Genomic DNA, 18,598 nt, shown 5'->3' on the forward strand with positions numbered 1-18,598 from the left:
GGATGATGATTAAAGATTCCAGTACGATGAATATTCTACAACCTCATAATCGATTTCATCAATAAGAAATAGGTTTCTTTGCAATATCCTCAAATATGCATTCATCCTAATATGTCACTTTATATATAATCCACATACCAAGTTCACTTTTGATAAATATTCCAATCAAGCACCATAAAAAAAAAAACTTTCTTAGCCCATTCTGGAACAATATTTTATCATCAAATCTTTATCTTGCCAATAATAGTCAACTTCTCAACTAAAAGTAATATCATAGTATTATTTTCACATCGAATTTGAACTTACGATTCACTTGAATAACCAATGATCAAATTAATAACCATAATGCATAATAAAATTTTATATCAACCCTTTTGTGATTACTTTCGATCAAGATCTAACTAATCATATTATGATCAATAGATTATCCATCATATTTCAAATGCTATATGTCATAATCTCTTGTGATCCTTTTATACATAATCTCAATATTTAATCAAAATTTATAAATATTTCTCCCACTACAATCATCAAAGATCTACACTATAATGTCCCTGGTGTCTATCCACTTACACCCATTCTATATCTGATTCTATGTTTCATAATTCATCCACTTATGCTCTGATACCACTTTAATTGTCACGCCTCCGACTCAAGATTTTGAATCGAGGGTCATGGCAACCGCCGCATATTCATAGAAAACTCTTTCCATAAGCATGCAAGGCATCTTATCATACTATCCTAAAACAACAGCGGAATAATAGTCAACAATTTAAATCTAAAATATAACGACCTAAACTTTTTCTTTAATATCTCAATAAATTCAACAACGATTCAAAGGCTTTGCATCAAATTCAATAAGCCTTTCAACCTAAAATAAAAGTATGAAGATTCTGCTTCTGATCACTCTTCCATTTATATCTTGTATCATCTTAATTCTTCAACATCTGTAAAAACAGTAAAATAGGAGGTAATGAGCTAGACAGCCCAGTAAGCAATGATCACTTCCCAACAGATTTCATCAGGTATTTAAGTAAATAATTATTTATAGAAAATAAGCATATAGAATTCATCAATTCGAAATCAATTTCAATTATGCAATATAATTCATGTCAAGTTCATTTCTTTTTCGAAAATTCAAGTTTCTTTCGGGATTTCAATTTCTTTTGTTCTTCAATTTTCTTTCGTCAACCATGAGCTATGACCACATTTTTCCTGTGGCAGGGTCATAATACCGCGTATCTGCTTGCGGTAGGCTGCGAATCATCTGGCAGCCATGTCCTTTGGAACCGCTGGTCTCGCTGGCGATTTGTCGCTGGTCTCTCTGGCGATATGTCGCTGGTCTCGCTGGCGACATAAACCCTCAGGACAATCAATTGCCAACGTATATGCCCCAATTGGCGGGGTCCTTTACATAGTCAGGTTGTCAATTCTTATTGTTTCTTATATCATAATTCTTCATAAATCATGTTTCATATTCTAATTTCGATAATAAAACATATAATCATGTAGTATCGAAATCAATCAATATAATGCATCATGAAATCAATATGTTCAATCATGCTTCATCATAACTTTTCAAATAAGATATTTTCATAACAAAATATTATTCATCCAATTCATGCATCATTTCACAAATCATGTCAGAAAAATACATTATAATTTATCGATAAATCTAAAAAAAGTGAAACATTACTTACCTCGAACGCATTCCAATAAATCCACATAATTCTATAAATTTTCTTCTAAAAATTTTATTCGTAGATCATATCGCGATATCCCATGATCAAACATCCACAATCCTATACAGAATCAATTTCAATAATTAGAAAGAATATGAATACCATATTTCAATGGTTTAGATTGGGTCCGATCATCTAATTTCATCTAATCAAAATCTAATTAGGACCTAAACGATCCAAAATTTGACTATCAGATCACATCGGATTCGAAGTGATAGGACTGAGGTTTCTTCATCGATTTTATAAAATCAAGTGGAGAGAGAAAATCAGAGGAGAGAGAATTCATGAGGTATAATTCGAATTGATCAAGTGATACAATCCAACATTACGATTGATCCAATATCTCGATTGGTGAAATCAACATGATCAAATCAAGTCATGGCTAGATCGGGATCATGGATGATCAAATCTAAAGATTCATGGTCTGATTAAGGTGGGTGCCAGTACGCTGTCTGACAATCATAGATCAGGGTTCTTCATTAAAATCAGATCAGACTTATTAAAAAAAATTTTTTCATTCACTAACCTTTTTTTTTAGAGAGAGAATCAATCAAGAGAGAGAATATTTTAGAGAGAGAATATTTTAGAGAGAGAAAACTCATCTTGAATTCTTCAGACAATATGATTCAACAAATTCTGATCGATCAGATCAAATCATGCTAAAATTATTATGTGGATAATTCAATAAGATCATGAGAAATAAAATCTAAAAATACTTGATCTGATCAAAGTGGATGTCGGTGTACCGTCCGACGATCACGGATCAAAAATTCATCACGAGGATCATTTAAATTCATCATCATTCTTCTCAAAATTTTAGAAATCTTAAGAGAGAGAAATAATCTAGAGAGAAGATTCTAGAGAGAGAAAGTAGAGAGAGAAAGTTCAATTCTGGAGAGAGAAAATACTAGTTCAGGCTGAAGAGAGAGAGGGAAGAGAGAGAAACTCTCTTTCTCATATTTTATTATTTATCTCATTATTAATTAATTTTATTTTTCTCTTTCTTCTTTTCTTTCTTTCTCCCTCTTTTTTTTTTCTTTTTCTTCATGGAAGAGAGAGGAGAGAAAATCCTATTTATTATTATTATATTATTATTATTTTATTTTTCTTCTTTCTTTTTCTTTTTTTTTTCTTTTCCTTTTTCTTTTTCTTTTCTTTTTTCTTCTTTTTCTTTTCTTTTTCTTTCCTTTTCCTTCTTCTTTTCTTTTTCTTTTTCTTTTCCTTCTTCTTCTTCTTCTTCTTTTCTTCTTCTCCCGTGCACTTGTTTTGGGCTGAAACAGGGGACCGTGAGGTCCCCTCGTTGGTGTTCCGACCGGCAGCGCGGTCGGTGTGAGATGGCCGTCGGCAGGAGGAGAGCGACCCAATGATGAGAAGAGGACCAAAATCGGTGGTCGGCGGTGACCACCGGCGACGGCAAAAAGGCAAAAAAAGAAAATTCTTCCGCAACAAAATCCGACGACTCCGGTCGCCGGCGAGCGTGCACATCGGCACGGGAAGGAAGGGGGAGGAGAGAGGAAGGGAGGAGGCTTACCTCCGTCGCCGGTGAGGCTTTTCCGGCGAGAAATTGGACGGCACAGAGACGGATCTCCGTGAAGAAATTTTCGGCGATTGCCGCCGTTTTGCCCCGAGATTCTTTGGTAGGAAGAAAGGAGAAGGGTCTCCCCTTTAAATAGAACTAAAGGAGAGGAGTTTGACTCCTCTCCGGTGAGGTTTCCGACTCCGATTAGGAGCCGGTCGGGAGAAGAAGACTCCCTGCGGGAGTCTTCATCATTTTTTTTTTTTTGGTTTGTTTGGGCTGGCTGGGCTATCACAGAGCCTATATAAATTTAACATTTTTTGTGCCCAAGGAAGTGGGAATGTGAATTCTTCCATGTTTGCCATTTGGAACAAAGACAAATTCTACTACATGCGACTCCCATAGCACGTGGTGTCACGGCTAGAGTTTGCCCTTAAACTTTTGTTTAATAATGATGATCTAAAAATAAAGGATGTTGATAGAGAGTTGGAAGTAGTATGCAGTTCAATGAAATAAAGAAGTATTTGATTAGGAAGAGTAGGAATCTAAAATTGAAATTGAAATGGATGATTTTCGTTCCAATCATTTAGTTGGAAAGAATTTCATTCCGATTTCGATTTCGAGATGGAATGAAAATGTCTCAATTTATAAAAAATTCAATCCCTATTCTCCTCTATGAATTCAAAATTTTATTACAATTTTGATTCCGATCACGAACCAAATACTTCAAAAGATTTGATTATTTCGTTTCTAATTTCAGATTATCTTGATTTTTATTCCTATTCTGATTTTGATTGTGAATCAAACATCTTTTAAAGAAAGTCATAAGAACGTTAGTTAAGAAGATAATGTAAATGGTAGCTTAAAAATCAAAAGCCTACAGAGAAGGGTATGTGGCAGGTAATTAAGATAGCACATGGACTCTAATAAATAAAATTTTATTAATACCTAAACTATAATTTAAGTGACCACACAGGAAGCATTCCTACTGCTATACGAACCGCACAAGTATATCGAGTACACTCACATGCTAATTAGAGCGTGACAAACACTCAAAAATACTTAGTATGAAGTGATCTCGCTTGGCTGCACTGTGGCACTCTCACGTGCATGGAAGACTTGCACTTCGCGCGCGCGCACAATAAGTCTTAATCCCAATTTACAAATATTGTAGGTTACTATAGGTTCGTAGGTAGCTAGCTCTATTGACAAATATCCAGCTTGGCATGGTATACAAAATTTTAAAAAATTATTGATTGGACTATATCCGTCAGCTCAACGATGGATTGACTATTCCAACCATAAACCAACACACACCTATATTGCTTCATGGTGTATCAGTCCAACTATAAACCAATATTCATGTCTGTATTGCTTCATGATGGATTAGTACTCCAACCACAAACCAACAAACACACCTACAGTATTACTCCATTTCCCTTTCTCTTTTTTTGCTCCATGTGTATATATGTTCTTCTGTGGTTGGATTGGTGTACGTTTGAGTTGGTGGATTTGCTCTAATAATTTCTCAAAAAGTTATGACTTTTCTTTGATTCTAAAATATGTACATGAAGGGTGTAAAGAGAGAGAAAGAACAATCAATCATGTGGAATAACTATAATGATTTGTGGTGGCTATTGATGATTTTGAGGAAAGATCTGAAATATCCAAGGACCAAAGAAGAATTTATAAAGATAGAGATATTTGGTAAAGAGGAGGTGGGTATAGAAGGAAGGGGAGGGGGGGGGGGGGTGAGGAGAGATAGGGAGAGAGAGAGTTGTCGTTGTACTCCCAACATAGCATTAGGTAGGTAATCCATGTTGTATGATAGGACTAGAATTGTGAAATAAATACCAACCAACCCCAACTTCTCTCAAAGAGATGCTCTTTTCAGTGCCAACTGAATGACACTTCATATGTAGGAGTTATTCTGAGGAAATGTCGCATATGGAAATTGGTTGATACATTTACACACATAAAGTCATCGAATGAGAGGAGTGCTTGATGCCTGCTAGCTGAACACAGAGAGAGAGAGAGAGAGAGAGAGAGAGAGAGAGTGGCACAAGAAACCGTCATATCGAACTAAGGATTACATATTAGAGTGGCTGGATCCCACATTAGCCAGAGGGATGGTGCAACACAATGCTACTTACGGCTAACTAACAAACTGAGCTGGGCATCAACATGGAACACTTGCATTGGGGTGGGCTATTTGATGCTAGAACTCGCAGCGGCTGCGGGACGGGTGCGGCAACGGTACCCGTATAATGTAACGCTAACTCGTAAAGTCCCCGTATAATATAATGCTCAACGGACTGACTACAGATCGAGTCACTCGTTCGCTCGACAGGCTCGCCAGTCCCGGCCACGTCGCTCTAGGTGCAGTGCCGGCAGCAGGGCTGCCTCTGCCAGCGCACGCCAGATTTCCGCCTCCTCACCCTCCCACGCGTGCGCCTTCACCGCCTGCTGGATCGACGAGTGGAAGGCTCGTGCCACCACGCAGGTGAAGAGCGTGCGGGTGGTCTGGCTGCAGCATGCCTCCCTCGGCCACTGCTCGCCAGATTTCCATCTCTGTGCCCTCCCGCGCGTGCGCATCCGCCGCCTGCCGAAGCACCACTTGGAAGGCCTGCGCCTCGCTTGGGGATAGCCCGGCCAGCTCGATGTCCTCCACCCCGATCTCCCACACGCTTCCTTTCGCCATGGCCTCCGTTGCTCTTCTAAATTCTTTCCTTTTCTTTCCTCTCTCTCGGCGGTCTGTGATTTTAATGTTTGACGGCGGACGGGGGACAAAATGTTGGTGGGAGGATTGTGGATCGGGAAGTGGGGTACCTTGGGTAAATTTTTCCTCGCACTCTTTAGTTGGGCCTGGGCCGATGAAGCCATTTCTTCTACGAGAAATTCTTTGTGCACCGCACGCGGTGCGGAACGCGCGGCGTGATTGATTCATGCACAGGACTGATAGCAGCACGAAAAAAAAAAAAAAATTTTTTTTGCTCAACCTCTGAGCCAATCACCGTATATAATGCACCAGATGCATGCGTTCGCGCACCATGTGCATAAAGTTGTCAAAATGCTTGGCCCACAAGGTTGGCCCAGCCCAACCTTATAAATAAGGTAGACTGGGCTGTCATATGATTAGCTCAAATAACAATCGGATCTATTTGACCCGCTCCACATCAGCCCAAGGGCTCATATGGATTGGATCGGGCTAGTCCGGATAGACTATGAAAATTTTAAAAAAAATCTTAAAAAAAAATTTTATTTATTTTTTAATCCCTAACTCCTGAGCCCCACTGTCCCACATCGTCGGCCGTTGCTACGGATCAGCAGGATGACTGCCTCTGCCGGTTCCTTTCCCTTTCACCTCCCAACTCTCAGATCCCCCTCCTCCTCCTCATTGCTGGTGCCACCGCCTTCGGCCTCCGAATCCGATCACGAATCAAGATACGTCAGCCCTCTCCTCCCTTTTGCCGACAAATGCCCCTCCATCTAACCTCCAGGCAATCCTCCTCCTCCTCCGGGCCCCTCCTCCCTTCCACTGATGGACGCCCCTCCATCCAATCTTCGGACGAACCCCCTCCTCCTCCTCCTCCTCGTCGGCGCCACCATCTCTGAGTCAAATCTGGCCGTAGCTCCATCTCCATCTCGAGCTCTCTCGGTCTTTTCACTCTCCGAGTTAGATCCGTGCTGCCTCCCCTCAGACTCTCTCGATCTCTCTCCATTCTCTAGGCTCGACCGCTTGAGACGCTGCTACCTCCGAGTCAAATCCGATCGCGGCTCCTCCTCCACAGGCTCTCTCGGTCTCTCCACTCTCCAAGTCAAATCCGCGCCACCTCCGGCTTCCCCTCAAGCTCTCTCGATCTCTCTTTACTTTTCAGGCTCGACCGCTCGAAGCTTTCCCCCTCTCGGGCTCTCTGCCTTTCTTTTTTTCACTTTTCACTCTTCAGTTATTTGAGGTTCAAGGCCCATGGACTGATTCGATCTGATCTGGCCCAAGGCCTTTAAAGGGCGGGGCTGGGCCAACTATATCGTGTCCTATTTTTTGGTTGGGCCTAGTCCGGTCCGACCCATCAAATTTTAGGCTCTTGTGGGCCAGGCCAGGCTAGGTCGGATCAGTCCATTTTGACAGTACTATATGTGCAGTGCACAAAAAATTTCTCTTTTTTTTACGGTCGATGAATTGGTGAATGCGGATTGATTATGGATTTGGATCCAGATTTTGTGCGAGATCCTTTAAAGATCCAACCCGACTCACTATAATCCACCTCGTCCACTCATCGGCTCTACCCACCCCATCCTATTCTGAGTTGGATACCTGATGGTATGAATATGAAATTTTTAATTATAGGATGGATATAGATATTGATCTATTAAATCAGTTATCTATTATCATCCATACATTTTATGGCGTGGATTCGGCAACTTGTACCTACCATAACGAAAGAAAAAGAAAGTGAAAGTGCATTCATCATAAAAATGCCTTGCAGGCACTGATTTAACGATGGAGATCATTTCCTCACAAAAACATCCATAATAAATGTAGATTTACCTTTCAGTTGCTTAAATTTTCATTCAGGTAGCTAGTCCTAAATCCAGTGACATACATATTACTTCTACGAATGCACGATCTACGAGTTCACTTTGTTCTTTACGTGCCAGCTCGCACTTAAGGTCGATTTCGGTCGTAGCCCGCATGTTCCTTTTTCAAGTTCATGTGACTAATTTTGTCAGACTCATCATATTCTGTTTTCTGTAATTTTGCAGTTGCATCTTTAGGCCCACTTTTCTTCCTTGATATGTGAGCTTCCTAAATATGTCACATTCCCAGTACTGTCGGTCTTGTGACAAGATCCAAGGCTGGCATGCATGTTCTTGTGAGGAACTCTTTTCTTCTCTTTTCTTTTTTTTTTCTTTTTTGATGCCTGCACACCAGAGAGAGAGAGAGAGAGAGAGAGAGAGAGTGCTCAGTATACAACAAAAACTAATTTACTTGCATCAAAGCTTTACATAATACATAGATGCCATACATACCCACCTCATTAGAGGTGGAGTTAGACTTCCCGAAGCCACGAAATAAGCTCTTCCCAATACAGTCACAGACGAACGACGAATGCATGAAGCCATGAACCGAAGGACACTAACACTTACTAAAAACGCTCCGGAAAAGCTAGAGAAAGGGTAGGAAAAAAAAAAAAAATCCCAGCTGTGCATAGAAGCAACACACATGGAGAAAAATATACAGCAAGCGAAGCTACAGCAATATCCTTACGGAGAACGAAGGTTGACAAAGGGTTAAGGGTGACAATAATGGAGACATGCAACACAAAAATGTTCTAAATGGGGACGTATGACTGCCCCAACAAAAAAAAAACCCTCAGGTATGAACACTGTGCTGGCCACCAAAAAAAAAACCCTAATGACATAATTAAGAGGAGTGATCATCTATGTATTCTCTAAGAAAGGGGAATTGGATGAAGCAGAAAATTAAGTACTTGCAGTGTCCATGCATGCCATGCACCCAGCGTACGTGAACCCTTCTCCCTTCCCCCTCTCTACACAGTTGATACCAAAGAAAACAAGGGCCAAACAGCCGGCAATTTAATTAGTTAACAAGTGCTCGCTCGTTGATCTCCTTCGTTATAGCCGGAATGCAGCTGGAGCTCCTTGTGATGCCACCTCTCTTCACACTCTCCCTTTCCTTCGGGCTGGTAGACTTGGTCCTGCCTCCTCTTCCGTCCAACCTCGACTTCCTCAGGATCTCTCTCATCGCCTCGGCCTGGAAGAGAACGGGATGCGTCCTTCCAACCCTGTTGAACTCCACACACATGCTCATGTGGGAGTTGAGGGCTTCATCTTGCTTCCCCCCATTCTTTTCCAACTCCTCCTTCACGGCCTCCGAGCACAGCCCGCATATCCACTTGCCGGAAAACTTCTCCCGGACACGGTGGATGTACCCAGGAGTACACTCCTCGGACATCCCGCAGCACTCGCACTTGGCATCTTCCACTTCCGAGATGGGTGGAAGCTTTGTGTCTATTCCCTCCTTGCTTAGCTCAAAGGAGAGATCGGACATCGTCCTTTGGAGGCCATCCATCGAGATCCTCCGGGGCTTCTCAGGCTTGTCGAAGCTGGTCCTAGTGTAGGAAGTAACGATCGTTTCTCCATCTGGCGCCATGGCAGGGAAATAATGACTTCTAGCCAAGAAAATGAGTTCAAGATGGTCAGAGATGGGAACAAGAACAACTGAAAGAACTGGAGAATTAGTTTGAGTTTGTAGGATAGGATAGCAAAAGGAACCTAGCTCCACTAGTCAAGAACAGTGATCAACCTTGGTTTCAATTTGAGGGAAGAAGACCACCCTAGAGCATTATTTATACTAGCTAGTTATTACATTTTGCTTTATTGAAAATAGGTTCATGTGGACCACAGCTGCGCGCTCACCATTCTGTGATCGAAATTTAAAAAGAGAGCACTTGAAAAACCTAGATTTTTCGTGAACATTTATGAAAAGAATGTAAGTTTTTGAAGACCATAATTATGCAGCTGATGTTTAACAGAAAGAACCACTGGCAGCTTGCTTTGTGGATGGCTATGAGGATATGCCCATGAAATCATAGGCTTGCTGTCATCTTAACCTTTCGGTGGAGTGATTTAATTGTCTCTTCTTTAGTTCCTTTTACCCGAGTTGTATGCAATATTTTGTATGCATGTGAACTTTGATGTGATTTGGCGTCGGCCGACGTGCACCAGTACATCTCCTGATCAACTCAACTACGAGATCACGAAGCTCTTCACTGAACCATAAGAAATGCCTTGCAATTGGCCGATAGCAACAGTACATGACATGCAGCTACAGTCTTCTAATAATTAATGCAATGGATTAGTGGCTTCTTGTTTTCTCCAGAAGAATACAGCGACAACCACCAGAAAATTGGAGTGAACCATGTCTGAGCCAAGAGCGGACTGTGTTTCAATTGAGTTTTCTTGAAAATAAAAGATTTATACATTATCTTTGCTTCATCTTAACTACCATAGATTAATAGCAAATTATTAATATTAATTGATAACTCTAATAGTTATGGTCGCCCTAAGCCCTAAGGTCATGATTAAGTGGCCTATGTATGTTAACTAATTGTTTGCTATTATCTTAGTGGTGAAAAATGGAGAGACCAACTCGGATTATTTAAAAAATATTTTTTGTTGTATATGTGATATACTTTGCCTCATGTTCTCTCTCTTCGATACCCACTTATTTTCACTAAAACTGGAATTAGAATTCACAAATTTATTTCTTATATCTTTTCTCTATACAAGAGGTAAATAAATAATTTCCCCTATTCTGAAAAAAAATCTGAACCTCGTAGTTTATTGGTGATCCCACATGTCTCCAGTGGGCCCCACCAACCAACTTACCACATCCAAATCAGTTTTATAATTTGAAAAAAATCTTCCAAAAAATATATTTAAACGTAATCAAATCTTAACTCAACAAAATTTCACTAATTACCATTATTTACACACTTCATAATGTGTTATTAAATAAATTTAATTACAAATTGTTGGCATACTTTACTATCAACATTTATTCCCTTTGATAGAATATGAGAAAAATAAATATTATTTCATTCTTCCAAATACGATCAAGAGATTATAGGTTAATTTGAAGTTTTAAAATAATCAATAAATTTTACATATTTTTCTATAATATAATCTTTTAATATTTTTTTAAATTTATATGACTCATCATTGTTTTATAGATATGTTGTTATTAAAGGGTAGCATATAGATCCCATATATTCCTCTCTAAAAAAGTTACTTGCAAGTTTAATTAACATCATGGAGCTAGACAAAAATTTTCAACATTGAAACAAAACCATAGACTATGGACCAACCCAACCAAGAGATTGTGTTACTACTATAACTATTAAATCAATCGTTTAGAATAGATTATTTTAGAATATAATTTAATCTGAAAATGGAAAAGGATAAATATTCTATAAGAAAAATAAAAATAGATTTTTGAATTTTTAATACTACCAAATCAAATGGATCTAAAATTTACATTGTTGTTGTAGAATAAACAAAAATAATCACAAATTACTGATTTTCTTTAAAAATGTAAGTATATATGTAATTAATTGATTTTTTTAATTATTCTACATAGCTAAGTAAATTTTCTTTTCTTTCATTCTCTAATTAACCTAAAAAAGGGATTGACTTTTTATGGAAAGAAGTAATTATAAACATGACATAACTTGATTAAAACAAGTACTGCATTTACAATATAATATATTTATCTAAGTTAATAATCTATGTGGGTCAAATATTGTTTTGGTGGTTGAGTCCTTTTTAGCTATATTTATTGTCAAAGGTTCAAAATCCAATTCAAACAACAGTTTCTACCCTGTATTCTAAAAGAAAAGGTACACACCAATACGTTACTTTTTCAGGCATTAACTCATCTCTTTTCTGTTCCAAGTTTGCCACCCCAAGTAAACCTTATTCTTTCTCCAATTATAGAAATTTCATGATAAGTATTTATTTTATTTAATGGCGGGTAAAGAAATCCAGTACTCTTCAGAATGAAAAAAGGGCTGGTATTTAATGTACAGGTGCAAATCACCAAGAGAGAGAGAGAGAGTTGATGATGACAGTTAGTAATCTAAGTACCAACTTGTGCTTAACAATAATTATATGAAGTTAGATTAACATACTCCAGATGGACGCAGAAAGCTTCACATGTAGAACTATTCCCAGCCATGTTTCCTCACCTTTTAATCATAGCCTTACGGTAGATGGATTGCATCGTGACCTTGTTCTCTCTCTGGGCCGAGGGATCATGCATCTTGTAGAAAGAGAAGCGATCACGAGAAGCCTGGTATAAGAGTGAGTGAGAGAGCAATCACAAGAAACCTAAGGAAACGGGCCTTTTCACTGCACTTGGACTCCACGGTGGAAAGGGTCAATTGCCTTGAGGATCGAGAAGCATGATGTGTCTTTGTTCCCCTTGTTTCACTATAAAGAGGTGAGGATCGAGAAAGTTTTGGATAATTTGTTCTACGCGGCGGAGTTTGAGCTGTGTCGCTGTGAAAAGAACATTTGAAAAATTGGGTTCCATCTCGTTCAGCTTATTCGGTTCTGAAAAGAATGTTCCCATTGGACGAGATGTAAAGTGTTCGATCCTTTGGAACGATCACATCTTTAGGCATCATGCGTGAACCTCTCAAGCAGTTGTCCCTCAAAAGACGATACGATTACAAACGAAGGCCTGCAGTCGCGCATCTGTTACGTTATAGAGTACTGCGCTTTGTTCTCCTTAAAATTATTGTTTTGAGTGGGGCGTTGTCGATTCTTCTCCTCTGGCCACTAGGGGAGTTCACTTTAAGCAAACAAAATGTCTCATGTAGAATATCTGGTTTCAAGTGGGCTCCCTCTTTATAAAGGGTGGTAGCATGTCATTCATGCGAACGCATCTTGGGGTGAGTTAGGATGAGTTTAACCTTTATATATCTAACTCAAATCTGGATCTTGGTTTTGTTTCACCCAAAAATTTATGGGTTAAGCCATATTTTTATGCACTAGTTTATGTTGGGTCTCATTGGTTCCAACTAGGTCAAAATAAATTTTGTCAAACCTGTATCCAATTCCTAATTGGTTTGCCCATCCTTTTTCTCCTACTTCACCCTTTATTTTGGCTCAAAAGAAAAAAAATCTATGCCTTTTAGCTCAAGCGATCCTAGTGGCACTTAATTCTAGTTGTTTCTACTGCTTGTAAATAGTTTCAAACCACTTCAATAAATCTTGGAGGAAGTTTTTTGCTTCCCCCATCTGCTTCCAGAAAAAAAAAAAAAAAAAAAAAGAAATATAGTTGTTTGATGAAGTGATTTAGGGGCATAATCTACATATATCCAGGAGAGAAACTCTCATAAACTTTGCTCAAATTGCCTCGTGTATTGCTCCCTGTTGGGTGGATGTCTGGCCAGGACACCACCTCCCAAGATCTTTTCAGTACCACGCGATGCAGCAGGAAGAAAGAAGAAACAAAATAAAAGAAAAACAATCAAAATACGTGGATCAGCCACAAAAGGGCTCGCCTCTACGGGGCATGCAAACTTCACTATGAAAAGAAAATTTTACAAGAGGAGACCTCACCCTCAACTCTTGTACATCCAATTCTCTCTCACCTGAAGTTCCCCTCACAAAAGCTCTCTCTCTCTTGAAAACCCCCCATGAACCCCTGAAGTGCCTGGCGACCGCTGTCCAAGAGCCTCCTGCTCCTTCTCTCTCAGCGCTCTCGCCTTTCTCTCTCTTCTCGGGTTCGTACGGGCTTCATACGGCGAGAAACCTGAACCACTTCATCCTCTGTTCGTCATAAGACCCTTTTAAAGGGTTAAACAGGGTTTAAACCTAATTAGATTAAGTTTAAGAGTCCTAAACAAGCCAAATCAGCCTCCTGAACCGTCGGATCGTCACCGGAAATCACCTGGGCCCTCCGATCGCACTCCGGTCCACGGAATAGTGCTGTGGACCACGTGAAACGCATGGGAAACGCCCACACGGTCCACAGGCCTGCAGGCCGCTGCCTGGGCCGGCCCGTGCGCGCGGGCCTGCGCGCCCCTGGGCCGCGCGCCCGGGTCGCGCATCCCGCGCGGGCCTGGGTCGCGCGTCTCGCGCGCCGCCGCCTGCGGCCGCGCCGCTGCCGCCCGCCGCCGGTCGCCGGCGGTCCTCCACCGCCTCGAATGTCGTGCCGACTTCAAAAGCTCATATTTCCTCCATTCGAGCTCCGTTTCGGGTGATCTTGATCTCGTTGGACTCCATTTTTCGCTGCGAACCTCGCTGTGGGCTCAATATGGGTTGAATCTCGAGGTGTCAAATTCTAACAATCTCCACCTCAACTCGATATTCGGCCTCCTCCAAACTCTGAGAGCTTCTGGATCTCCTCGCCCCCATGCCCTGGGGCAATCGCCTGCTGATCATGGATGGGCAAACATGGGAGTCAAGCCAGGCTGCTCGATCCCATCTCCGTCGTATGTTGTGCTCCTCCTGACCTGAGACCTGCTCGGGGCATCATCCTGCGGCAATAGGAATCTCACCTTGCGACGTCACCTCTCGTCCTCCCGAGTCTCCTGTCTCGTGCCCGATCCACCTCTTGGAGCTCCACCTCGCTCTAGACTCCACCTGGCTCCCGAAGCTCCACCTCGCACTGGGCTCCCTGCCAGGTAATAATGTCTTCTGCTCCCCTTCTTCCCCTCCAGCATAATCCTATCACCGCGTAGCACCCTCAGGATTCCTCCACCAGCTACCATCCTGTAGCCTCTCGAATCCAGTCTGCTAAGTGAGATAAGATTCTGTCTGAAATCGGGTATGTATCGGACCTCCCCCAATCTCCTCACTGCACCATCATGTGTCCTCCAGCTGACCGTCTCAATGCCTCTGATCGCACAGCTCGATCCATCCGGCAGATATATAGTGCCCTCACTGTTCTCTAGGGAGTCAAGCTGCTCCTCTCTGTAACATACATGATAGGGGCATGCAGAATCTAATATCCACTGCTGGAAAAAAGTAGATACCTCGTCAGATATCTCCAGGACATCTCCATCTGAATCGCTGCCGGCCGTCGCTACAGCAGCCACCGTCCGATTTTTAAGTTGAGGACAATCTCTGGCTAGATGCTCCAACTCCTCACACCGGTAACACCTGATTTTGCTCAAGTCCCTCCTGGACTTAGACCACCCTCGATGCGATCTCCTGTCGCTCCGTCTACCACCTCCTGCTCCTCCAGAAGCCACCAAAGCTGAGCTACCGCCACCTGAGCTCGAAGCTGTGTTCTCCCTCCTGAGAACCTCGTTCTGGAGTATCACCGCGGAAACCTCGTCCATCTTGATAGTGCTCTTCCCCACTAGAAGAGCAGTCATCAAGGACTCGTACGAAGGGAGAAGCGACGCCAGCAAAACCAGCGCTCTGGTCTTCTCCTCAACGTTCTCGCCAACGCTGAGGAGGTCGGTGAGGATCTTCTGGAAGTGGCTCAAATGCTCCTGCACGCTCTGTCCCTCAGTCATCCGCAGTTGGTAGAACTGCCTCCAGAGGAAAAGTGTGTTGGTGAGAGATTTCGCCATGTACAACTCCTCGAGCTTCGACCACAGCACCATCGGGGAAGTCTCGCTCAGCACATGGATCACCACCTCATCCGTCAGATACATGCGGATGGTACTCATCGCCTGCATCTGTAGCCATTTCCAATCCTGCACCTCCATGGTGGTCGGCTTCTCATCGCACAAGAGAGCATCGATCAATCTCTGTTGGATGAGCACGTCCTTCATCCTTGCCTGCCACAAGGAGAAATTGCTCTTACCATCGAACTTGTTGATCTCCATCTTGATTATTCATGTTTTCTCCATCTTCAGTCTTGCTCACCACCGCTGCAATCTGCATCTTTGTACCACCTTGCTCTGATACCACTTGTTGGGTGGATGTCTGGCCAGGACACCACCTCCCAAGATCTTTTCAGTACCACACGATGCAGCAGGAAGAAAGAAGAAACAAAACAAAAGAAAAATAATCAAAATATATGGATCAGCCACAAAAGGGCTCGCCTCCACGGGGCATGCAAACTTCACTATGAAAAGAAAATTTTACAAGAGGAGACCTCACCCTCAACCCTTGTACACCCAATTCTCTCTCACCTGAAGTTTCCCTCACAAAAGCTCTCTCTCTCTTGAAGACCCCCCTGAACCCCTGAAGTGCCTGACGACCACTGTCCAGGAGCCTCCTGCTCCTTCTCTCTCAGTGCTCTCACCTTTCTCTCTCTTCTCGAGTTCGTATGGGCTTCGTACGGTGAGACACCCGAACCACTTCATCCTCTGTTTGTCACAGGACCCTTTTAAAGGGTTAAACAGGGTTTAAACCTAATTAGATTAGGTTTAAGAGTTCTAAACAAGCCAAATCAGCCTTCTGAACCGTCGGATCGTCACCGGAAATCACCTGGGCCCTCCGATCGTTCTTCGATCCACGGAATAGTGCCGTGGACCGCGTGAAACGCATGGAAAACACCCATACGGTCCACAGGCCCCGTCGTGGACTGGGGCAAAGGGGCCAGCAGGCCGCTGCCTTGGGTCGGCCCGCATGCACGGGCCTGGGCCACGCCTGCGCGCCCGCCTGGGCTGCAGGCCTGGGTCGCGCGTCCCGCGTGGGCCTGGGTCGTACGTCCCCCGCGCCGCTGCCGCCCGCCGCCGATCGCCGGCGGTCCTCCACTGCCTCAAATGTCGTACCGACTTCAAAAGTTCGTATTTCCTCCATCCGAGCTCCGTTTTGGATGATCTTGATCTCGTTGGACTTCGTTTTTCATCGCGAACCTCGCTATGGGCTCAATATGGACTGAATCTCAAGGAATCAAATCCTAACACTCCCACTGAGTATCCATATATGTCGCATCTTACTCTATGTTATTGCTATAATACTTCTCCTGATAATGATAGGGTACGCATCACTTGTGGAATTCTTCGTTAAGATCTTAATCATTGTGGATGAAACAATTTGTTTCAAGCTGAATAGATAGGCCCGCTTCAAGTAGCTAAAACAAATTTATGAAAAGTTATAATTTACCACTCCCACGAGCTAATAAGACTATTTTGATCTTTAATTTAGACTCTGAAATAAAATTTGATTTGCTCCACCTTCCACCGCTATTCCTCCATCCGACCATCACCAATATTTTATCCAACAATCTAGATCATTATCGCTACCCAGCCACTCTAATGTGATGCCAATTCTCTTCGCTACTTCCATCCTTCCAACCTTACCATTTTGCAGCTTCGCTGTTACTATCATGTTTAACAGATTGATGGTTGTTGCAGCCAACTCTTCGTCGTCTATCATTGAAAACGAACACTTGCAAAACAGCATCCATATAGACCGAATTTATATCCGATGAGGACCCTCCGATGCTTAAGTCAAATAGAGAAATTGATGAACAGGAGTTGAATGTAAGCAGTAGCAGAGTTTTGACCTAGAATTGACTTACCGGCCTCGTTTCCCTTACTCCCTTTTATAAATGAGATTTTCGTAACCGTCAGACGTGGTCCTGTATTTTATGACACTAAATCATTGAGCCATAATTACGTAATGAATCGTTACTTCCTACTGATCGCGCCATGATATACGGCCGGTAATCGTTCGTGACGGTTATAATATATTGAGCAGATTAGCCGACCATTTATCAATAGAATCCATGAGTGACCATCGGCTAGTAGTTCTGTTATGTCGATGGTCAGTCGTTCACTGTCGATCGATAATAGTCGAATCTTTAGTCGGTCAGTCGGCAATAGATCGGTGCGATTCATTAAGTTGGTCGATGGAGAGTCGAAACTGCATATTCAGTCGATGTAGAGTCGGAGTTGTATATCCGATCGGTCGGCTGTTGTTGAGTCGAAGTCGGTAGTCGGTTGAGAGTAGTGTCGGCCTGCTTGATCGATGTTCGATCGATAGTCACTTTCAGGATCATGTCTGTTTGTGGGACCAGAGTGGAGTGTCAGTCGGTCTGTGCTGGAGATCAATCGATTTATGGGGGTCAGTCGGTTTATCCCAATAGTTATCCTCCCCACTTTTGAGTCCAGTGGTGAGTCACCGCGTGCATCACCACATGGTCAGTTGCCTTGGATGAAAGGAGTTGTTGTCTGTCACATCGAATCCTGACTCTGCCACCATATTCTTTGGAGTATGGCCGCAGGAAGATTTGGTGTCAGGCGTCGTTTGCGAAAGGTGAGCCAGTGCCAGTCGTTATATTGGAAAGGCGAACCGGTATCATGCGATTTGATTTTGGCACATAGATTTTCACCATGTGTCGAGGTGTTACTGGGTCAGAGTTGTGCACGCGGATGGAGGTGACGTGGTTTAATCTGGTGTAGGTGCATCGAATCATCGGGTCGATGATGGATCTGGATGCTACCACATGTCATTATCCGGCATTGTCTCGATCTAGCCACTTTCATCCGGGCCGTTGGGTGTTCCTCTATATAAAGGGTCACTGTTAGCCAGGTATTTACCTTGCTGTTGTCTTTTCTGACGGGAGAGCTTTGTCAGAGAGCCGATCTTGTGCGAAAACATTATTTGTCGTTTTCTTTTTTAAGTTCTCTTGAATCTTTGACAGTTCTTCCAATGGGCGAGATTCTTGCAGGTGGTGGTTGGTCGGAGATTCCAGCCAACGACTCCCTGTCGGACCCGGAAGTTCTCTCATTCTCGGATCCGACTGTTAGTCAGTTTTGGATACAGCATTATGTTTTAGGTCATCATCAGCTTTTCACTCCTAGTGCCGATGGTGGGGTCAACGATCCATATCGTATAT

The 18,598-nt window shown here is 42.5% G+C and overlaps 2 protein-coding genes across 2 annotated transcripts in view; both read right to left on the minus strand.

Moving 5' to 3' along the window:
* Positions 1–8,228: 8,228 nt before the first annotated feature.
* LOC105041462 (uncharacterized) lies at positions 8,229–9,594 on the minus strand. The gene has a single exon (XM_010918433.3). The coding sequence runs from the start codon at positions 9,431–9,433 to the stop codon at positions 8,861–8,863; it is 573 nt and encodes a 190-aa protein (XP_010916735.1). The 5' UTR covers positions 9,434–9,594; the 3' UTR covers positions 8,229–8,860.
* A 7,101-nt stretch (positions 9,595–16,695) lies between these two features.
* The window catches only part of LOC140856339 (kinesin-like protein KIN-14K), a 3,111-nt gene continuing 1,208 nt past the window's right edge, over positions 16,696–18,598 (minus strand). Inside the window, exons 5-7 of the mRNA XM_073253447.1 lie at positions 18,300–18,502; positions 17,058–17,126; positions 16,696–16,828 (exon numbers count right to left, since the gene is read on the minus strand). Of these exons, the coding sequence (XP_073109548.1) occupies positions 16,696–16,828; positions 17,058–17,126; positions 18,300–18,502 (405 nt within the window). The remainder of the gene's footprint in view (positions 16,829–17,057; positions 17,127–18,299; positions 18,503–18,598) is intronic.

This window comes from Elaeis guineensis, chromosome 3 (genome assembly GCF_000442705.2).
Source record: "Elaeis guineensis isolate ETL-2024a chromosome 3, EG11, whole genome shotgun sequence".
In the NCBI taxonomy this organism is placed as follows: domain Eukaryota; kingdom Viridiplantae; phylum Streptophyta; class Magnoliopsida; order Arecales; family Arecaceae; genus Elaeis; species Elaeis guineensis.

Coding starts and splice junctions, on each gene's coding strand:
- LOC105041462 (XM_010918433.3), bottom strand. CDS start 9,433: ATGGCGCCAGATGGAGAAACGATCGTTACTTCCTACACTAGGACCAGC.